Raw genomic sequence first — 23,030 nt, 5'->3', positions numbered from 1 at the left:
TAAACTGGTATTTTAAAGCAACGCCCTTTTGTGGCTAATATATTAACAGAGTTGACAAATGTGTAGTTATTTTTTATATGTATAAAAATAGTATTTTTCCGCTATTCCCCATATTTTCAATAGGTGCACTCTTTGCTCACATTGGTTCCGTTCTTGTTTCCAGGGGAAGATTTTTAAACGAGGCACGTTACGTAGCAACTAGGAAGTGTTCAGAAAGGCTCGGCGCCTCCAGCTGGATCATACATAAAAGTACTAAGGTAACTTTACAAACTGATAATAATCAGCTATTCAACAGACATTATTCCTGAATCTGTGGACATAACTACAGGCTATTCTTAACTTGTGTAGTAAATAACCTAACCGGTAGCAGTTTTAAAAGATCGCGTAGGTAATACCTTAGTTTTTTCTTATCTTAGTTAAATATTGATGTGAACGTACTGTCCAGTTTGATTGTAAAAGTTATATTGTTATATTGTTATTGTTGCCAAAGTAACCCACCAGCTACGGGTTAGCACGAATTCCCAATGACAACATACTTTTATTTTAAAGGCTGACTAGATAGCTGGACGGACAAGTGAAACAGTACATTTGCTGGCAACATTACTGGGTACATTGTTATTGTTAAGTTTGAAGGCTAGATCAAAATTCAGCTTTATTTGTTGTGTGGGACGTGCTGTAACATGCCCATGCAGTGTTGCCAGATGGGGGATGAAAAATTAGCGTACCGGAAGCTAAAAATGATCAGGACATACCCATTTTTTTAGGACCATCTGATACAGTAAAACATCACAACAGACCGTGTATAGCATAGCTGTAATGCAGTTTTACCTTTTAAAATACACTGTAATGAAAAAAGCTGCCAATGGCAGAACAGCGGCCCCACCTGGCTGTAAAGACGCACAGCACCAGGCGTTTCAGTTTGTTGACTGACTGTTTTTTTTCCTTTTTGATTCAGATAAAAATGGAGGGATCTTCCAAAAGCGATGCATCTGATCATTCATCTGCTGTCGCTGCTCAAGTTCCCTTCCAGCACCTATGTAATACTTTAGAAAAAATCCAGAAGTTAAAACTTCGACCAGAAAAGTCTAAAATCCTCCGGGATTTCATTGAGTCATGGAGGACGTTCCATCATGCCCTACATAAGGACAACCCCAAAACAACAGATTCTTTCTACCCAGCGATGCGTCTCATCGTTCCTTCTTTTGAACGAGAGAGAATGGCATACGGAATCAAGGAAAGCATGTTAGCCAAACTTTTTATTGATGTATTGTGCCTCCCAAAGAATGGCCCAGAAGCTAATAAACTGTTAAACTACCGCGCACCCACCACCTCCCAAGGGGAGTCAGGAGACTTTGCTAGCATGGCATACTTTGTGCTAAAGAAACGCTGCACCAGCCAGGGAAAGCTCAGCGTTAAAGAAGTTAATGACTTTTTGGATTCAGTCGCCATCAACAACGCTAGCAAGAAGAAAGATCTTGTGAAAAAGAGCTTGCTACACCTCATCCAGCAGAGCTCTGCTCTTGAGCAAAAATGGCTCATCAGAATGATTCTGAAGGACATGAAGCTCGGGATCAGCAAGGAAACGGTCCTTCAGGTCTTTCACCCAGATGCTTCGGAGCTCTACAATGTGACCACAGACCTGAGCAAGGTGTGCCAGCAGCTCCACAGCCCCTCCGTGTCTTTAAGCGAGGTTTCCATCGGACTTTTCTCTGCCTTCAAGCCCATGTTGGCAGCCGTGGCCAACATCCGCAATGTGGAGAAGCAGATGGGAAACAGCCCTTTTTACATTGAAACCAAGCTGGACGGCGAGCGAATACAACTGCATAAAGATGGCGATGTGTACAAGTACTTTAGTCGGAATGCCTTTGAGTATACACAGCAGTTTGGTGGCTCACCTTTAGAGGGCTCCCTGACACCATACATCCACAATGTTTTTAAAAGCCACGTTGTCAGTTGCATCCTGGATGGGGAGATGATGGCTTACAACCCAACCACAAAGACATTCATGCAGAAAGGCAGCAAGTTTGACATCAAGAGACTGATGGAAGATTCCGAGTTGCAGACTTGCTACTGCGTGTTTGACGTGCTTTTAGTCAACGACCAAAAGCTTGGAAATGAAATGCTGGAGAAACGCTATGAGATCCTGCAGACCGTTTTTTCTCCAGTTCCTGGCCGGATCCAACTGGTGCTCAAAACCGAAGCCAGTACCATGCAGGAGGTGGTCAGTTCCCTTAACGACGCCATAGACAACCGAGAAGAGGGAATCATGGTAAAGGACCCTTTATCCGTTTACAAACCGGACAAACGCGGAGAGGGTTGGCTGAAAATCAAGCCAGAATATGTGGATGGCTTGATGGATGAACTTGATCTTATAATTGTCGGCGGCTATTGGGGTAAAGGAAGGCGGGGCGGTATGATGTCCCATTTCCTTTGTGCTGTTGCAGAACCACCAAAGCCTGGTGAGAAACCGTCTGTTTTTCATACGCTCTGCCGCGTTGGCTCTGGCTACACAATGAAAGAGCTGTATGACCTTGGCTTGAAGCTTGCCAAGCACTGGAGAGTCTACCGAAAAACTGACCCACCATCCAACATCCTTTGTGCAACTGAGAAGCCCGAGGTCTACCTTGATCCATGCAACTCCGTGATCCTGCAAGTCAAGGCGGCTGAGATAGTCCGAAGCGACATGTATAAAACCAACTGCACCCTGCGCTTCCCGAGGATAGAAAAGATCCGTGATGACAAGGAGTGGTACCAGTGCATGACCCTAGCAGAACTGGAGCATTTCCATAACAAAGCATCGGGCAAACTGGCCTCACGGCACCTTCGAATTGACACCGCAGAAGAACCACACAAAAAAAAGCGTAAACTACCTGCCCAAATCAAGAAGGTAATAGACCACTTTAAGCCCCAGGATCTCTCCGGGGTCACCAAGGAGACAGACATGTTTCAGGATGTTGAGTTCTGCGTACTCAACGGGACAGAGGATCACCCCAAGGCCGAGCTGGAGAAGGGCGTGGCCAGGTGGAGCGTGATTAAAGTGACTATCCAGTTTGGCCAGTTGGTAACCTCTGTGTTATATTTGTTTCAGATGTGGTGGTATTGTTGTCCAGAACCCCGGGCGAGACACCTACTGTGTAATTGCCGGCTTGGAGAACATGCGTGTGAAAAACTTGATTTTGTCCAACCAGCAAGATGTTGTATGGGCTTCCTGGCTGCTGGAGTGCCTGGAGCTGAAGAAAGTGGTTCCATGGCAACCACGCCACATGATCCACATGTCGCCGTCCACCAAGGAGAACTTCACCAAGGAGTATGACAGACATGGTGACAGTTACTTCGTAGACACGGATGAACAGCAACTTCGGGAGGTGTTCGGGCGCATAGGAAGGAAGGACACCTCGACGGCAGTGAATGCCTGCCAGATAGAAGAGCGATACGGCTGGGATGACCTTCCTACCAGTATGTTCAGACCTTTCACAGCTTATATGGATAGAAATTGTGCCATTTTGGATATCCGGGCCCTGGAGTTCCGCTATCATGGAGGCACCGTTGTGCAGAAGTTGGAGGAAGGGGTGTCGCATGTTGTTATTACAGAGGAAACCAGGCTTGTGGATTTGAGGAGCTCTAGGCGCAGCTTTAGGAAGAAGTTTAAAATTGTCAGAGACTCCTGGGTGACGGATTCGATAAAAAGAGGACACCTGATAAACGACAATGACTATTTAGTTTGAGTGAGGTTTATGGCTTGGTGAGGCGTACAGTATGTACCTAACCCAAACCCTAACCCAAACCCTAACCCAAACCCTAAACCCCTTCTGGTCTGCCTCAACTTCCAGCACTTCTGCAGTTTATTGTCCAGTCAGCTAGAATAATTATGTCACACACGGTCTGACACGGTAATCTTACTCTATTGTATTCATAACTATATATAATCTACTTACAGATTTTTAAATATTTAAAAATAACCAGGCTCAAGGTTACAGTATTTGATGTAAAATGTACATGGATGGAAAATCCCACACAATATATATTTAAGCTAATTTCTCAGGGTGATGAGTTGAATTAATAACAAGTCCGTCATGATGATGATTTAGATGACGGCATATCAAATGTACTACCAATGCCATTATAGAAATAAATGTTGCATTGTGTACCTCCAGTTCAATATCCTTATATGAATGGTTGTTTGTCTATATGTGCCCTGTGATTGGCTGGCCACCAGTCCAGGGTGTACCCCGCCTCTCGTCTGAAGTCAGCTGGGATAGGCTCCGGCACCCCCGTGACCCTCGTGAGGATAAGGAAATGAATGAATGTCATTGTATGCAATAGGGTTGGGCCATATATTTGATGTACTGGTAAACCGGCATAGATCCAATGAGAAGAAAATGACTTATAAACATTATGATGAACAAATCATTCTAAACACTGACCAATCCCCTCCTGACCTACACAGGTTGAAGTGGAGATAAACGCTGGTGAAAGTTGGCTGAATCTCCTCTTCCAGAGCGTGAATGGAAGTTAGCAGTGTTAGCTTGTGAGGTTGTGTGTACGACACACCAGGTTGTGTTTACGACTTTAATGTAAGGGAAGTTTTACACTGCACCACACAATGTGCAGTTTCTGAGTGGAAAAAATACAAGAAGCATATTTATTTTGCACACGGAACATACTCCCGTGACCGTCCTTCAAAATAAGAGCACCGTTTGCCCCACGTCTGCCTAAACAAAACAAGTGTCATAAAAAAATATCTTCCATCTGCAGTTGCAATTGCATGGGTGACTACATCTTCCTTCATCACAAGCACAGGCATTAGACTTTGTTGAAGATTTAGTAGCAATATGTGTCGATGGTGACATCCCATTAGAAAAGTTAGCCAGTTTGTTACCAATAAATACATGGGCTTTACAAAATGGGGGCTAAGTGTACTTCATGATATGGCTTAAGGTCTGTGGGTTTTTATTATACAAAAAAATACAGCTGAATTTAAATTTTCTATTGTTTTATATCGTTGTGATATACATGAGTAATGGTGAAGTTCAATACTCATGAACATGAGTTTTAACAACTTGATTTGTTTAGTTTTTGGTTTTGTAAAATTTAGTAATCAATTTAGTAAAGATGACTAATTTGGGTTTACAGTGTCTCGCCCTCCCAAAACCGGTAATAAACATGTAAATGTGAGTAAAACTAATAAATGTGAGTTGTCTTCACTCAGAGTCATCAGTACAGCCAATACTTATTTTAAGTATCATTTCCAATGTCCCCTCCAGAAAGAGCCATATTTGCAACTTGAAATGTACAAACATACATTCCTAGTACATCGTGTCTGACTTAGTTGGACTCGACTCACCGAGGAGGCGAGGGATGCGGCGACTGCGGTGCGCGTCATAACGTCAGAGCAGGAGATGTTTTGTCAAGAGTGTGTAACATCAAACCGGATACGAAGGGATGGCTTTTCAGTGTAAAGCACAACCCAATTGGCAACGATTGCTTATATGTCGAGGAGCAGAGAGGACCAAACACAGCCAAGAAAGACAAAGAAAAAGGTTAGCGACACATGCAAGACATTTAACATTTAAGACAAAAGGTTGCAATTGTTCATTGTTATACAAGATATGAGCCAAGTATCACACCTGTAATACGTGAGATGCTAGATATGTTTCATCTCCCATACCGAACATACCACTTACTTATATCGGTTTCAGCATGTTTAATAAACAGAAGGTGAAGAACGTCAAAACGTCAAAAGTCAAAAGGCCCCTTTTTCGTGTTCAGTCCTCTTTGGAAAATCGTGAACGCCCGAGTCGGAGAGCAACGCTCGACTTTTATTTTGTAGAGCACAACAGGAAATGTCCATCCTTATCGCGCGTCGTCTTACGCCTTCCTACAAACACGCGCTGTTCCTTAGCCAATATGGCGGCAACTTGACTAAAGCATCAGGATGAAGAGGGTGAAGGCTTGAAAAAGCAAAGAGGTCCGTCACAGGCTGCGGGCCCGTTCGCCAACGCCGATCCGAGACGGCGTCGCCATGTTGGAAGAGGACGGCGGTCATAGCCTAGCACGACCGAGGCTTCGGTGTTTGTTTGGATAAGAAGCGCCGCCAAGGCCACGCAAAGGAGCGGAGCGGCGCGCGGCTCGGCACGGCGACGGGAGACGGCGGCTTCGCCGGTCAGCCATGGAGGACGCGGCCCGGGCTCGCCAGCGTCTAATTCGCCACCCGGCCCGCGCTCACTTGAATGGAAATTAACGCCGAAGGCCAAGCCGAGCCGAGACGAGCCACCAGCCGACACCTGAGGGGGGAGGAACGCGAAGCGGACCCCAAGTCAATGACTGTTGCGGCAGAGGAGCCGCCACGGTGGAGTCGGCCGGTTCCCGAAATATGACCAGGGGTGCTGGGACGTGTTGGCAGCAAGATGACGACGACGGCTTCCAAATCTGGCTAGAACCCCTCCGCGAGAACCAAAAGCCATTCACCGACTCCGAGAGAGCGCAGCGATGGCGACTGTCCTTGGCGTCCCTCTTGTTTCTCACCATCCTCCTCTCTGATCACCTGTGGTTCTGCGCAGAGGCTAAACTGGCCAGGACCCGGGACAAGTTGGGGTCGTCCGGCCTGCCCCCCCCGCAGACGCACTCCGCACACAGCAGCCTCAGAGGAAACCCAGATGCTATTTTTCTAGGAAACTCCAGCAAACGTTTGTGGCGGCTGGAAACTTGCCACACGGAGAGTTTATCCGACACCTGCTTGACTTTCGCCGACGCCGACCATTTGTGTCGGGTCCTGTCCGACAAAGGGAGCACGCCGGCTGTAAATATGAGCCATTTCTACCTTTCCTTTTGTAACTCCTACTCGCTGCTGGATTTGTTCTACGGCTCCACAAGTCCGGACAACTTAAACTGCAGCCTGGACGTGCTGGGGGACGGCGACACCACCCGATGCAGTCTCTGTGTGCAGGCGTACCAGCGCTACGACCAGCATGCCCAGGAGAAGTACGACGACTTCGAACTCCTCACTTGGAAGTACGAGCCGGCCGCGTATTCCGTCCGGACATGCATGGAACGCTGCAAGGTAAGCGGAAGCCGCGTAGGGGATGGGCTGTTGGGCCATCCGGTCGTTTGGACCGGAAAGACGAGGTCTGGCCGGGTTTGTGGTCCTTTTCCCGTCGCCATGGAGACGGATGACGGAACCAGGAAACGAGGGCCTCGTGTTCGTTCCTGGAGCCGCCTGGAGCCATGGTTCATGAGCACGTGGAGGTTCTGCTAGTAGAGCCACCTCGCTGACCTTCTTGGCGCTCTCGGCTTTGACTTTGACAACCTTACTCCACTTCTTCTAAAACTGCTCCGAAACATACGTAGATCCGCTTTGTTTCAATCGTCTGCTTTCTTCACGCTATTGAAGGTGTGCTGTGGCCAGATGTTCATCATGGACATCCATACTCCACATGGAGAATGGGTGGTTCCGACGGACACCCTAATTTAGAACACCACAGAACCCACTATGTGGGTACCAAATTTTATACCACCAAATTCTGGTCCTCCATGATGATTCTTCTTCTTCTACTACTCAAAGAAAACACAGGAATGAGCCAGGGTGCCTGTTTTTACCCTCGTTGCTGGAGCCTATCCCAGCTGTCTTCCACCCTGGACTGGTGGCCAGCCAATCCCAGGGCACATATAGACAAACAACCATTCACACTCACATTCATACCTATGGACAATTTGGAGTGGCTAATTAACCTAGCATGTTTTTGGAATGTGGGAGGAAACCGGAGTACCTGGAGAAAAGCCACGCATGCACGGGGAGAACATGCAAACTCCACATAGAGATGGCCGAGGGTGGCATTGAACCCTGGTCTCCTAGCTGTGAGGTCTGCGCACTAACCACTCCTCCACCGTGCAGGTGTAGGTAATCACAGCAGCATGTATTTGATCTATTTATTTAACATTGATGGTGTTTGTTTTTAGAACCGACTGACATATTTATAGATAAAATGTAAAAAAATTCTTCCAAACTTAAGAAAAAAAGCCAAGGGTCAGGGTAGAAAAGCAGTATTTGTGCGGGTACTACTCCAGTGGAAGGCCATGGTACTCCAAACGTCTTTTGTTATCCCGGGAGTGTGCAGAGCGCCACAATGGAGCAGAGCTGTCTATGGTGCTGAATGACTGCCAGACTCCATTCACAGAAACACTGGCCAATCCCAGATGGTCTCAATTCACCAAACACTGACAGGGAGGTTGAACACAGGTGACAAAAATTCCACTGGGCCATCTGCTTGAATGGAAGAATCCAAGTTCATTTGGATGCTGACGTGCTTTTTAAGGGGTCACGTCAAGAAAAATGCTTCATTACTTCTATACACTCACTTGAGTCAAGGCTCTTGTGCTATCAAGTGTATCATCTCCTCAAAGAGCACGGCCATTTTCACTCACGTCAATCCCATCATTGATCTTTGTTTAGTGCTGATTACCTGTTCTATGCCTTTCCACCCAAAATAGACAATGGAACATTATTGCCTCTTCTGTTATTCAACTTATTTTTTTCTTATTTCAAGGTTTCTAATAGGACGTGTTGGGGGGGCTAGATGATATTTGGCATAGGGATGAACGATATAGCCTAAAATCATACCGATCACAGCCTCTTGCCACAGCTCAGAATGGCTATTGTTTACATTTTGTCCAATACTGGTGCCAAGTCGCTACCATAGAAACGGGATGGAAACACCAAACATTCATTCATTCATTTTCTACCGCTTATCCTCATGAGGGTCGTGGGGCTGCTGGAGCCTATCCCAGCTGTCTTCCACCCTGGACTGGTGGCCAGCCAATCCCAGGGCACATATAGACAAACAACCATTCACACTCACATTCATACCTATGGACAATTTGGAGTGGCCAGTGAAATGCTACTTGCATATATGGGGAGTACTTCCATGGTATTTCAATGGTATAGTACATGTTTGTGAGGTAGACTACTTTTGCATCCAATTTCTGTGTTGGGGGGGGTTATATGGGGAGGGTGGGAGAAGGAGGGCAGTCAAACAGGCAAGGGAATATTTCTAACTAAACGCTAAAGTGTAGAAATAAGTCTTGAGTCGGGACTTGAACGTTTCTACTGAGGTAGCAGCTCTAAAATTAGCAGGTCCCGCCTTCCACAACATTGGAGCCCCAACAGAAGACTCTAGACCCGCATACTCTCAGGATCATCAAAAGACCGGCGTGTTGTGAGCGTAGGTTTGTAGATGGAGCCTCGGGTAAAATTAGGTCAACCAGACAGGAAGGTGCCAACCCGTGGCAGGAAGGTGCCAACCCGTGGCAGGAAGGTGCCAACCCGTGGCAGGAAGGTGCCAACCCATGACAGGAAGGTGCCAACCCATGGCAGGAAGGTGCCAACCCATGACAGGAAGGTGCCAACCCGTGGCAGGAAGGTGCCAACTCGTGGCAGGAAGGTGCCAACCCATGGCAGGAAGGTGCCAACCCATGGCATGGCATGTTCTCAGGGTGTGTCCTTGATAATGTTCTGGGCTCTTTTGAGACAGCGGGAACTGTGTAGTTCTTCCAAGCTGAGGAGAGGGCAACCAGTGATCTTCTGGGCTGAGTTGATGACCCTGTGGAGCGCTTTCCACTGATCCACCGTGCAGCTGTGTCCCATATGCATATACAGTATGTCAAAAGGCTCGCTATCCAACACCCGTAGAAGGACACAAGTCGTCTCTGGGTGATGTTATTTTTCCTGAGCACCTTCAGGAAGTGCAGTGTGTGTCTCAGGTGTTTGGGCTCCAGGTCAGGTCCTCCCAGGAAGCGGAAGTCAGCCCCAAAATACATGATACATGATGTCCCACGCTGACCCTCATGGGTGCGACCAGACAGAGAGCTGATGATGAGGCTGCTGCAGCCCGTGGAGAGCCTTGTAGGTACCTTTGGTGACTCCACCTCAAAGCGGGCAGAGAAGCGGTTCAGTGGTCTACTGGCGAGTCTGCCAGGAGGCATCACCCCCTGCAGTTCTGTGGTTGGTTCTGTAGTTTGTCAGATGCCGGATGCCTTGCCGCACCTGCCTGCTGTCATTGCTGTCCAAGTGGTCCTCGGTTTCTTTCCTGTAGTCGGACTCGGCCTTCCTGATGCCTCGAGCCAAGCGGTATGACCTGAAGGTGGTGTTCCTCTCCTTCTGTAGTCTCCGGACCTCCGGACCTCCGCCGTCATCCAGGGTTTCTGATTTGAGTAGATCGGGATGCATTTGTCCACTGTGACAGCGTCTATGCAGCACTTGATAGAACGCAGGATACTGACTGAACATCTCCAGGTCTGTTTGATGGATGTCTCAACACGTCCCCATTTGGGATGTCCAAGTCCAGATGGTTTTTGTTGATGGGGATGGGAACGTCCCCAGTTTAACCACCACTTCAGTCTAGAGAATATTTCTATTATATATCTAATCATGGCTTCTTTCCTCTTTTGTCGACGTTCTTTGGTCAAGTCAATGAAACCTGAGCCAGCCAATCTTCTCTAACCTCCACAGACGGCCTACAAGCCCTGGCTCTGTGCTCAGTATTTCCCCACAAGCCAGCAGTCATGTCAGAGGAAGGTATCGTGCCACCAGTACTGTCTGGAGGTTCAACAGAGCTGTCCATTCATCCTTCCAGACAACGACGACTTGATCCACGGAGGCAGCCCCAGTTTCATCTGCACAGGTCCATCAGGTCCACGTCTACAGCAGATCTTGTTCAATGTCTCATGTGACGCGTTCCTGAAGGTTTTTCTTGGCTTGTCGCCCCTTTTCAGGTCTTCTGAGAGCGACTCCAACAGAGAGCGAAGCCGTGTGCTGTGACGTCCGATGGGAATCAAACGCCAACGGCCCCTCCGGCGAGACACTAAAAAGGACTGCTTCCTCCTGCCAGCCCAAGGGGGCCTCGGTCACCTCCACCGCCAGCTCAAGACTCTGCAGTGGGCGGCTGAAGATCTGCCTGCTGGCGCTGGTCCTCCTGCACACCGCCATCATCATATCGGCCTCCCATAATTCCACATTGGCGGGCGTGGCTGTTCCTCTTGTGCCCGAAAAGGGGACCTCCAACGAGGACTGAACATCAGGTTGGAGGACACCTGAGAGGTTTATTGCTTTTGCAGATCTACCTGATGTTGGCCTGCTCTCATTGCCTCTTCTATCTGCCGCCAGCACGCCGTCCGGGACAGGAAGTGGGAGGGCTTAATTGGCGTTTAGGTGGACCGGACCACCCCCTAAAGTTGACCTTTTCCATTTAAACCTGCTCATTGGTTCTATTCCCGTCACGTTTTGGAGAAACGTATCTCTCTTCCCTCGCTTTCCTTCCTTCGTTCATTTTTCTCTGTTGTGTGTTTGGATTCCAAAGCGGAGATGGTCAAGTTATTTGTCTTCACCGTAGGATTTTTCATCTTTCCATTTGAGTCCTTCGACTCCTCCACTCCATTCCTCATCCTTGCTCCCTGGTAGGACCTCATCCATTGTTCCCGTGCGTGCGGTTCTACTGGACCACGGTTTGGGCCTCAAGGGCACCGACACAAAAGGTAGCAGCTAGCAGGTTAGCTTGACCTCAGGATGGCACTGGTATCGCTAAACAAAGTACCATGGGACTCGAAAGGAAAAACCGAAGGACGGCTGCATGAAGCCAAAACCCCAGGGGCCTCATTTATCAGCTATATGCTCTTTATGAATATTGGAGCCAAAAAGGCAGAATCACCCCAAAACCAACTCTTATGTCCTCATGCTTAGTTTGTACTTGAGTCCAAGGATTCTATCCACCACGTTGAAGGTTGAAGGTGTCGGTTCATATGTTTGCTACATGAACTTAGCATTCCAGCAGAAATACTGTCCAGCAACACGTCTGACATGAACATGTTTCATACAATTAAATATGACTAACAAAATAAAACAAAAACCAACCAACTAAAACAAGTACATTTTTTTAACTCCATTTTACTGCATTTTACTTTTCCCACAAAAGTACTACTAAATCCACATATGAACTTAGTAATAAGTAGGGATGTCCGATATTATTATTATTATTATTATTATTGTTTTAAAAATGTAATATCAGTATCCAATAATTAAAAACCATCTTGGAGGCATCCATTGGCGGCATTACGTGGAAATACTTTGTCACATCCTGTTTTATTCCTGGGCTTTGACGTTGAAATGGCGGGCGCAGATAGCACAGATGATAGCTAACTCGTTAGCTTGTAGCCGTCTTATTGTCACTGTTGTCAGTCCACCTTTGTCCTCACGTCCAGCGTCACCAAATGTGGCGATGCCGTTCTCAAAGACGGTGCAGGATGTGGCTACAATCGTACGCTACAACGACCTCATGACCTGGAAACAGAGGATAGATGGATAGATGGATAGATGGATAGATGGATAGATGGATAGATAGATAGATAGATAGGTGGATGGATAGATGGATAGATGGATGGATAGACAGACAGACAGACAGTACACCACTATTTCTATCTGTCTATCTGTACTCGGAATGGGAGGGTTGTAGACCAGAAGTGGGTGGACTTTTTCTCCAAAGTGGGCAGTGCATGAAGTGGATGTGGGTGTGGTTAACCATAAATGGGCGGCGCTTAAATCAATGCATTAATTTAAGTCTGAAATGAACATGGATTGATGAGAAGTTACTTTATATTTTTTAAGTATGTATTTTTATTAATTTAATATTATTTTGTGATTATTTATTTATTATTCATTTATTATTTATATTATATTTTTTATTTATGGCCGCAATATGTGTAGTGTGTATTTGTGTAAATGATCTGTCAGACTCAACTCTTCTACCGCTTTCATTTTTTTCTTAGTTACTTTTTATGCAATGTGCTTTTTGCAGGCCCATAAGAAATATGGTCCCCAAAAGGGCCTGCGGGCCACACTATTAACATCCCTGGTTTACAAGGCATCGCCAGGCTGAGGTGCGCTTTCGGCAGCAAGCCTCTCGTGACGATTCCACGGTTATGGAGCATACAAATGAAAAAGTCTTTTTAGCAAACGAGTGGAACGGCACTTACGTCACAGAGCATTTCCTGTTGCGTCTTTCCTGTTTCCATCTGATAAGACTTCTTGCCTGCACGCAACCAAAGTTCCTCCTTCACTAAAAGTGCAATGTGAGATCTGCACGAGGCCGTACTCGCCACATACTTTTGCAAGTGTACAGCACACACTTGGAAGTAGCGTGGCTTGGGACCTCCACTGACACAACAACAATACAGGCGGACTTGGTGGCCGCTGGGGCGGTCTCTGTGTGAACAGTGGAGACATTAAAATAAACTTAGAACTAAAAACTACAGAACAGAATTAGGATTTCCCTTACGGATACTGATGACATCCGTTTCATACGGGTATGAAAGGAAAGTTCGAATCTGCAAAAATGCATTATCCTTCATGGGGACTCGTTCATAAAGAGTACCCGGTTCCCACCATGTGTTGATTCAATGACAGGATGTTCCACATATGGGTTGATATTGGAATCAGGAATTGAGAGTTGGATCAATCATCGGTTATCGCTAAAGAAGCCAGTATCGGACATCCCTACTAATAATTAACGTTGTTTGTCACACCATTTTCCCAATTTTTCCATTTGTGGAGCTTATGGAGTGATAATTGAGGCCCCCCCATCTTGAGTGCCTCTATAGCCTCGTTTACACTTGCACGCACTTTCTTTCCGCAGTGGTACGCAATTTGGAGGGCCAGTGAGTAAAATGGTCGTCAACAGGTGGCAAGCATGTGGAAACTGTACAGAGCTGCACAAAGAAATTCAAACATTAGTGGCACGCATAGTCATGAATGCAACCTGAACGCACCGCGAACGCACCACAAGCTACGTGCAAACTATGCGTGCAGCGCGTATCAAAGTGTACGTCTGCGTGTCTCATTCGGTTAGCCTTTCCACCACTTCCAGCAATTCAGGCCGGGGGGGGGGGTTGGATTTTTTTTGAATGTCTACTACATTCATTGATATCCTGTGCATCCCCCCTGTCCCAGAACCGAGTGACGCCCCTGAGTTCAACATCTTGTAGCCCCCAAATTGAAGCTGAATGAAGCTAGGGGTGATACCTGCTGTTGTGGGAACAAAAGCTGCCACGACTGCTCCAAGGATACAGGAAGTGGTGACAATGTACACCTATGAGAGTGAACAATGCGCGTTGCAGATATTATTGTTATGCACAAGACATAAACACCACTTGACAAGGTGTAAATACGTTTTTTGGGGGGGTGTAATTTCTACATGGACAGAAAGTAAACAGTGCCAAGCTAGTCTAAATGACAACTATTGCTACGGCAAATAAATAAATGGCAAGACAACGCAGAGGCAAAATGTGAGCAAGTGTAAACTTGGGCTATTAATGGCAATGGATACATGAAAATGTCTATTTTGCGTCCTTAGACAAACCTTAGACTCGGATAAGCTAAGGGCTGAATTGGCGTTGGCTTGTGGGAAGGATGGGATTTCAAGGGCTGATCCATCCAACTATTTTTCATATGATTTGAAATGTAGTACCATAAGAATACTCATATGTCATATTTGGTCGATCCGGTAGCTCAAGCTACAGGATGTGGTTTGCCCCAAAGCCAGTGGACGGTGAAACATGGACATACATGACTATAATCACAACTTTATTTGGATGCAAGTAAAGATGCATTTTAAAGAGCAAAAAAGAATGCACTAATCATAAGAATGTGTCATTTTAGGGCAAAACAGTCCGGTACAGTTGCACTCACAATTATTCTAAACTCATTGTAAATTGTATTTATTTGCAAAGTTTATAAACTAGCAGTCGTTTGCAATAAACCAACAATCAAAATACATGTAAATAGCTCAACACGTACATTACAAATGGTCATTATCTTTTTACATTTTGAAAATAAATGTCATTTACAATGGGGAATGAATAATGGAAAGTGCAAATGTAAGAAAGGAACGTAAGTTTTTGCTTATGTAAGACTTGCTAAGTGGAAACATAAATTGATGAATGGACCTTTTTTCTGGTATTTATACTAAATTTGTGACTCTGCCACAGTCTTTTTTTTCTTTTCAGTTTGTCCCCAATACAAAACAATTGGCGTAAAACCTACTTTATGTGATTTTTACCTTTTGGAAATGGTACTAGGTCTAACTGCAACCACCCAATCCCCCCCCCCGACTTCCGACTCCATTAGGTGTATTTGGTCCATGTCTCCAAAACAGCCAGTGATGTAACTCATAGCACATGAAGTCATATCCATACGACTCGGTTGATTTTTAAGGCCGCTCATGGACTTTAAAGACCTGATCCACCTCACCCACTCCCGTCTGATCCCTCTTCTTGGAGTGGCGTGTGAGTTTGTTTTTTCCTGGAAGATGTATTAGTCTCTCTGTAGCTGTCCATGTTGTCCACGTGGATCTATGCAGAAGATGCCCTTCGACTACCAGGACCAAACACTTTCTTCTCCTGCTTTCTGTTGTAAATACGTCCCAAGAAATTGCCCATTGCCCTTGCAGACTCACATCCTCTCCCCGGCCGCGCCCTCTGTTTGATTCCCACTGTGTTTTCTGTTGGCCTCTTTGTTTTTTGTCTGCTTTGGAGATTTTTATTGCCGCATTTTTTGTTGTCTACTGCAGTGGTGTGAGTTGATGAGTAGGACTAAGCTGGATGTTTAAAAAGATGCCATGAAGAGGTTTTGAGAAAAACATACAAAAAACAACACTTGAATTGAGAAAAGGGTTCAAATATAGAGAAAAAATGATAATGTTGTCAAATTGTCATACTAGAGATGCTTTAGTTTGCTATTTTCCTTTTTTTTTTTTTACAAAAATTTAAATTATTTATGAAGTGCGTCCCACAAGTCATTATCCTTTTTGGACGTAACAAATGTATTTATTAACATTTTGTTCAAAAGAAAATAAATCCAACTTATGTTACACATTATGGATGCCTTATTTCTGAGTGTGCGCAGACGAGATGACTGTTTCAGTGTTGCCACTAGAGGGAAGCAAACCACCAAAGAGCTCAATTGAAATACTTTGCATTCGTTACTTTGCTACTTTATATACTCCCCAAAGGGGTACCAAAATGGTGACAGAGTAAGTACAAATTAAAAAATTTTGTAACCAATATGCATATTAAAATAAAGTATCCGTTGTTCTATTTCAGTTAATAAAGAAAAGCTTGCAAGAAAATATGACATTCTGGTATATTTTATGACAGGAGGGCACTGTTTATTGAAATCTCAATTGTAATATTTATCTAAAAATGCTGTAATTCATTTACTGTTTTTATAAGTGCTTTCATTTGAAGGTTTTTAAAAAATTGTGACATTTTTACCTAGCCTAGTGGCTCCCTGGAGCTTTTTGAAAAATGTTTGAAAATGGAAAAAAGATGGGGAAGGGAAATATATTTTTTGTTTTAATATGGTTTCTGTAGAAGGAAAAACACGACACAAACATTCTTAACGTTTTCCAACGCTGTAAAAACGTGTAGAGTAAATATTACATTTCAACATTTCTGTCAACGAAGATTTACGTCATAGCCTGCAACACACGTTTCTATCAGCAGGGCGGGATGCCAGGCAGGTGCCTGTTGGAAACAAACCGGCGGCTGTGTGATGGGCCATGGATCCCAAAGGGAAAAAGAGAAAAATAACTGAGGAGAACAGAGGATTAAACGCTTCTTGTACCGAATAATTTGCATTCATTGTATTCATCTTACATGCCCGATGTTGAGAAGCTGACCATTCACGTCCGAAAACAGACGTCACATTAAACGGGCAAGAACACAATCCTGTCACAGGTACATATTTAGTAACAAAGTGGCTGTTTTTATAAAGTGCTTTCTGATTTTCGTCAATTTATATTTGGTATGACGCTTAGGGATATTATTGTGTTTTGTTGCTCAGGTCCGAGTGTTACAGGCATTTGCATTGGACAGCTATGTAGGGGGAACTTGCACGACCTTTGAACCAGGAAGTTTGTCCGGTGTGCCTCGAGTCTGGAATGTTTAAATAAAGTTGGTTGGAAGCAACAAGTAACATTTTTCGCCCTTACTACCGTTCGGACCTGAATAACAGTAACAAGTTACACAAGGATAGCTACGTTTGTTAGTTAGAAAACCTTTCATAGATTGGAGAACGTTCTAAAACAATTCACATGAAGAACAAGCTTAAATGACATGTTTTCTATTGTTTTTATTTTGTTGTTCTTATTTTCAAGCAATATCCCTCGCACATTTCTTTCTTTGTTATTTACTTTTGTCTTATTTATTTCTTTAATCCTTTTTCTTTTTCTTTAATTCTGCTTATATTGTTATTGTTTTGTACAATTGAAGTTTGTAATAAAAAAACGTTCTTCTGCACTATACCAGGCTGTGGCTGTTCACATGAGGCGTTTGAGCACATTGCGTAAATCTGAAGTTTTCAGTGCTAATGTATAGTCAAGCCGTTTTTAATCGTCCTGCGTAGCCACATTTGGAAAAACTATGCATTACATTGTTCTAATAGGGGGAATAACAGTTTTTTCATAGGAAAAAAACAAATATTTCCAAATCCTTTTAGTCGCTGAACACAAAATGAAGACGCGAAGACAACACTCAGCATAACGTTGACGCCGTGTACCGTGTCTCGTGTCTCGTGGATTGGCATGTGGAGGAACATTTTTGCTGATCTTGCGTGACCACGGCGGTGCGTTGTGGCACACCTCCTCCCCCTGCTTCTCCTCCTTCTCCTTGCTGCCTTTATAAGGAGAAGAGGGCGGAGGTCATCTTGTCCAAGAGACCCTTTTGACGGGGCACCAAATGTCCACCAAACGATGACTTTTGCTCGCTGACCAGGTGGACCCGAGGTGGACAAAGTTACATGGCGTCGGGCTCCTGAAGGGCTCTTCACACCGGAAGAAGAAAGTTCCATCAATAACCGCCATGTCTCCTTTGCAGCTGTCCGTCTTCTGGCGTCTGTCGCTCATCTTCTTCTTCAACCCTTTCCTCTTCTTCCTCGACATTTTCACCGCCGCAGTCGTCGCGAATAACTGTCACCATGGCAACGTGCAAACACTCCACGGAAGGACTGTGGCCGGCAACCAATCAGAGCTCAAGACACTTTTAGGGAACGAATCTGATTGGACGGCTGCAAGTGTCGCCCAAGACGTGAGTGAATGTTCTCGAAGTGAAATACAAACAAATGACATGCAGAGTTTTTGCTAATATTTTATTGGCCATTTATCGTTAGTTGGTATTTTACTGATATTTCTATATCCATGCTGTGTTGTTTTTGTGTCATTTTAAGTATGACTGAACGTGGATTTCATATAGTAAGACAGAAATGAAGTGAAAGTAGAAAAAGGTGTTCTAAGGCTTGTGAATGATTCCAAAAAAGTGCAGCTTTCCTTCAAGCAAAGTCCTAAAGAGTCGGAATGAAGAGTTAATATGCAACAAAGCTGTTAATGCTAACTCATTAGGTCAAACGGCCATTTTAGGGCGTGTCTCTCAGATGCTAGCAGTTTGGGCAAAATGAAAGCAAACGCGAGGGAGGAGTTTGCAAGTCCGAGTAAATTTAGGAACTAAGTTGTCAAGGGCCTACAAGCTAGTGGCTAGCGGCAGCCATGACAAACATGCTGGAGGGGCGGGGCCCGGGCAATGGATGGCTCAAAAGACCCGAATGATGAGTAGTAGATGAGTTCTAGAGTTCCAGAGTTCCAGAGTTCTAGAGTTCTAGAGCCAGACCCGGGCGTGGGGCTCAATGAGTGGTGGCCGGGCCTGCAACCAGGGGGCACAGCCCAGGTTTTGTACCCAGTACCACCGGGAACGTCTCGGGGTGTCCCCTGTCAGAGTGGGCCATGTTCAGTTGGAGGCGTGGCCACAAGACAGGAACTGCTGATTGCTAATTACTAATTGCTGCGGTCTTTGCGATGATGTGGTCTTTGATTGGGTGTTCGTGGGAAGGAAGGAAGGAAGGAAGGAGCTGAGCCCAAATTTCCGAGATCTGTGTTCCAATCCTGAAGTGAGTTTCCTGTTGGGGTGTTGGGGTCTCCCTTAGAGAAACTGTACGCTCCTGTAGGCGGAGCTCAGAGTACAACCGCTAGCCATCGACATTACGAGGCAGGGGGTCTGGGTATCTGGTCACGATGCCTCCCGGACGCCTCCCTGGGGAGGTGCTCAGGGGAAGACCGTTGAGGAGATGTCTCTCAACTGAGAACGTCTTGTGATCCCCGTGAGGAGCTGGACGAAGCGACCAGGGTCAGGGAAGTCCTGGTTTCTCCGCCGCCCCCCTTAGCGAACCCCGGGTAAGGGTTGGGAACTGTTTGAAATGCAAACAAGGAACCAGTTTCATGTGTTGAGGTTTGGAGGTTCTGCTGTGTTTGATCCATCTGTCCTCCATGACGGCTCCTTCACCTTCCATGGCTGATTCCCAAACGGAGATGAATGTTTTCCTGTGTGTGTCAGTCGCTGTGCAGCTGGACTCGATGGTTGTCCTACGGCCAAACGGCTTTCATGGTGGGTCTCCTGCTCGGGACGCTGATGGGCGGAGCTCTGTCTGACAGGTACCACGCAACAAACAAAGCAAATCCGGTTGAAAGGTCACGGCTCAGCCACGCGGCCATCTTGTGTCGTGCGAGTGTGCAGGTACGGCAAACGTCCAGTGTTGCTGGTGTCGGTGTGCGTGCACGCCGTGTGCGGCGTGGTGCCCGCCATTCTTCCTCAGCCGCTCCTTTTTCTGGCCGTTCGCTGCCTGACGGGCGTCTGTTGCTGCTGCATCAACATCTGCTCCTTCAGCCTGGGTAAATATCACAGCACCACACCTTTCTTTGGACCAGGACGCGGTCTGATAGAGGATCACATGTCCCTGATAAAGCCGCTGGTCTTTGACCGGCTCGAGACCGCAACAGATTCAGGGTCGCTCATGCGGTTAGTCAAGAGACTCCAGTCTTCTTCTTCTCTATTTTATTGCTGGTTGGAGAGTAGCTTTTATCAGCTGACTCTTTTTTTCCCAAATAGTGTTGGAAATGACCTTCACCTTCACCTTCACCTTCACCTTCAAAAAGCCCAATGGACCACTTTACTATTTAAATACCGTATTTTCACGACTATAAGTGGCACTTTTTTTCCTAGGTTGGCTGTTCCTGCGACTTATACTCCAGAGCGACTTATAAATGAAAAAAGTGTTTATGTTCCATAAACACTGGACACCTTTTGTGTTCATGTTTATTTTTAGTGTAGCTGAATTAGCATTGTGTTAGCATATCTTACACCTATTCAGCCTGTTCTCTATTCTTTTATTGTTACAACTTGCCTTCCAAGATGACCTAATGTCTGTTTTGGTCAAGTAGTTTGGAAAATAAATTACTTGCAAAAAATGCAACTTATACTCCAATGCGACTTATAGTCCAGAAAATATGGTAGTTTGTAAAATAAATTACCCGCAAAAATGTGACTTATGTATGTTTTTTTCTACCTAATGATGCATTTTTGGCCTTGTGCGACTTATACTCCGGAGCGACTTATAGTCCAGAAAATATGGTAGTTTGTAAAATAAATTACCTGCAAAAAAGCAACTTCTACCTAATGATGCATTTTTGGCCTTGTGCGACTTATACTCGGAGCGACTTAGTCCAGAAACTACGGTAATTGAAGACATCACAGCATGGTTTCATGCTGGTTTTTCATGACCTCCAAACTGAAGGTGGTAGATAAAGTCAGGTGGTTTCATGACGGGCGAATGATTGACAAGTAGTTGACAGCAGTATTATTTATGAAATAAGCGCTACCATGGAAACGTCACCATCGTGTACTGGTGCATTGCAGCCGTGGAATGGACCGCGCCCTCCGTGCGCCTGTGGCCCCCAGCCTTCCTGGGCTTCTGCTTTAGTCTGGGGACGATGGTGGGACCCCTGCTTGCCTGGCTGAGCCCCACCTGGACGCAGCTTCACCTGTTTGTGGCTCTTCCACAGCTCGTCTGCTTGCCGCTCTACCAGTTTGTGTCCACCCCGCCTCTCCTGTCCTCTCCTGTCACTCTCGTCTTCTCCATCCCATCTTTGCTTCTTTGTCCTTGCAGCTCCATTCCAGAGTCTCCGAGTTGGTTGGTCCTAATGAGGAGAACGGATGTTCTTGACTGTTACCGAAGTAAAAGTGTTGCAGACAAGGAGTGTGTAGACTTGGTAGATACACGCACACACACACACACACACACACACACACACACACACACACACACACACACCCCACCCGTTATGACCCTCATTGGGTTTTGTCATCCTTGGTCATCCTGGCAATCCTGAATGGTTGAATGGAGGCGTCTTGTTTGTTGGAGATCCTTCACCTTTGCTTCTGGAGTAGACACCACCAGGTTGTTTCGCCACCAGGTAGGCCTGGTAGGGCGGGTCACCATGACGACCCTACTGGTGGCAACAAGAAGAAGAAATATCGCCAACAAACCAGTCACCTCCATTCGACCTTGGCGGACTCAAACTGCTGTTTGAACGTTTGTCGCTTTTTCTGTCTGGATAGCTTTTGGCCTCAACGTGGTTGATGCAGCACAAAGCGGCGGAAGCGGCGAAAGATCAACCACCTCGACGCAACGCCTGCTGTGACCTCATTCTCCTCCGACACCCGACCGTCCTGCTGCGGCTTGGCATCATGAGCTACCTGGGGTGACATGTTTGTTCTTGGACTCGCACATTCATCAGTCACTCAGGAGTCAAACATTAGCTTCCGACTATCTCGTTATGTAACATCACAAACTCACGTGTCGCCCTTGAGTACCACCCCGCAGGTGTCACTCTTGAGTACCACCCTGCAGGTGTCACCCTTGAGTACCACCCTGCAGGTGTCGCCCTTGAGTACCACCCTGCAGGTGTCACCCTTGAGTACCACCTTCAGGTGTCACCCTTGAGTACCACCCTGCGGGTGTCACCCTTGAGTACCACCCTTCAGGTGTCACTCTTGAGTACCACCCTGCAGGTGTCACTCTTGAGTACCACCTTCAGGTGTCACCCTTGAGTACCACCCCGCAGGTGTCACCCTTGAGTACCACCTTCAGGTGTCACCCTTGAGTACCACCCTGCGGGTGTCACCCTTGAGTACCACCTTCAGGTGTCACCCTTGAGTACCACCCTGCAGGTGTCACCCTTGAGTGCCACCCTGCAGGTGTCACTCTTGAGCACCACCCCGCGGGTGTCACCCTTGAGTACCACCCTGCAGGTGTCACCCTTGAGTACCACCCCGCAGGTGTCGCTCTTGAGTACCACCCCGCAGGTGTCGCTCTTGAGTACCACCTTCAGGTGTCACTCTTGAGTACCACCTTCAGGTGTCACCCTTGAGTACCACCCTGCAGGTGTCACCCTTGAGTACCACCTTCAGGTGTCACCCTTGAGTACCACCCTGCGGGTGTCACCCTTGAGTACCACCCTGCGGGTGTCACCCTTGAGTACCACCTTCAGGTGTCACCCTTGAGTACCACCCTGCAGGTGTCACCCTTGAGTGCCACCCTGCAGGTGTCACCCTTGAGTACCACCTTCAGGTGTCACCCTTGAGTACCACCTTCAGGTGTCACCCTTGAGTACCACCCCGCAGGTGTCACCCTTGAGTACCACCCCGCAGGTGTCACCCTTGAGTACCACCCCGCAGGTGTCACCCTTGAGTACCACCCCGCAGGTGTCACTCTTGAGTACCACCTTCAGGTGTCACCCTTGAGTACCACCCTGCAGGTGTCACTCTTGAGCACCACCCTGCAGGTGTCACTCTTGAGTACCACCTTCAGGTGTCACCCTTGAGTACCACCCTGCAGGTGTCACCCTTGAGTGCCACCCTGCAGGTGTCACCCTTGAGTACCACCTTCAGGTGTCACCCTTGAGTACCACCTTCAGGTGTCACCCTTGAGTACCACCCCGCAGGTGTCACCCTTGAGTACCACCCCGCAGGTGTCACTCTTGAGTACCACCTTCAGGTGTCACCCTTGAGTACCACCCTGCAGGTGTCACTCTTGAGCACCACCCTGCAGGTGTCACTCTTGAGTACCACCTTCAGGTGTCACCCTTGAGTACCACCCCGCGGGT

At 46.5% G+C, this 23,030-nt stretch overlaps 3 protein-coding genes across 7 annotated transcripts in view; all 3 read left to right on the top strand.

Annotated features, from left to right (window-relative positions):
- The first annotated feature begins 158 nt into the window (after positions 1–158).
- lig4 (ligase IV, DNA, ATP-dependent) lies at positions 159–4,153 on the top strand. Its single transcript, XM_058051119.1, has 3 exons — positions 159–257; positions 956–3,021; positions 3,089–4,153. Exons 2-3 carry the CDS (start codon positions 962–964, stop codon positions 3,723–3,725), a joined length of 2,697 nt encoding a protein of 898 aa, XP_057907102.1. The 5' UTR covers positions 159–257; positions 956–961; the 3' UTR covers positions 3,726–4,153.
- A 1,736-nt stretch (positions 4,154–5,889) lies between these two features.
- Positions 5,890–15,913, top strand: LOC131104649 (NALCN channel auxiliary factor 1-like). Of its 3 annotated transcripts, XM_058052047.1 has the most exons (4): positions 5,890–7,060; positions 10,505–10,685; positions 10,768–11,073; positions 11,159–15,913. In XM_058052047.1, the coding sequence occupies exons 1-3, from the start codon at positions 6,374–6,376 to the stop codon at positions 11,064–11,066; spliced, it is 1,167 nt and encodes a 388-aa protein (XP_057908030.1). In that variant the 5' UTR covers positions 5,890–6,373; the 3' UTR covers positions 11,067–11,073; positions 11,159–15,913. The 3 variants fall into 3 exon arrangements, with proteins under 3 accessions (XP_057908030.1, XP_057908031.1, XP_057908028.1); XM_058052048.1 differs by having other exon boundaries at positions 10,505–10,676; positions 10,768–15,913; XM_058052045.1 differs by having other exon boundaries at positions 10,768–15,913.
- Positions 15,914–17,439: 1,526 nt separating this feature from the next.
- Positions 17,440–23,030, top strand: part of LOC131104648 (solute carrier family 22 member 6) — a 6,696-nt gene continuing 1,105 nt past the window's right edge. For 2 of the 3 annotated variants that reach the window (XR_009119812.1, XM_058052043.1), the window contains exons 1-6: positions 17,440–18,126; positions 19,423–19,520; positions 19,603–19,757; positions 20,782–20,950; positions 21,032–21,134; positions 21,484–21,626. Coding sequence is in view for 2 of the 3 variants with exons in the window: in XM_058052043.1 (XP_057908026.1) it covers positions 17,902–18,126; positions 19,423–19,520; positions 19,603–19,757; positions 20,782–20,950; positions 21,032–21,134; positions 21,484–21,626 (893 nt within the window). In the remaining variant the exon portion in view is untranslated. Of the gene's footprint in view, positions 18,127–18,845; positions 19,263–19,397; positions 19,521–19,602; positions 19,758–20,781; positions 20,951–21,031; positions 21,135–21,483; positions 21,627–23,030 lie in introns of those variants that run through there. The other variant, XM_058052044.1, reaches the window with a different exon arrangement.

This window comes from Doryrhamphus excisus, chromosome 16 (genome assembly GCF_030265055.1).
Source record: "Doryrhamphus excisus isolate RoL2022-K1 chromosome 16, RoL_Dexc_1.0, whole genome shotgun sequence".
In the NCBI taxonomy this organism is placed as follows: domain Eukaryota; kingdom Metazoa; phylum Chordata; class Actinopteri; order Syngnathiformes; family Syngnathidae; genus Doryrhamphus; species Doryrhamphus excisus.
The sequence above is the reverse complement of the archived record's forward strand: the minus strand, read 5'-3'. Positions and strand labels throughout refer to the sequence as shown.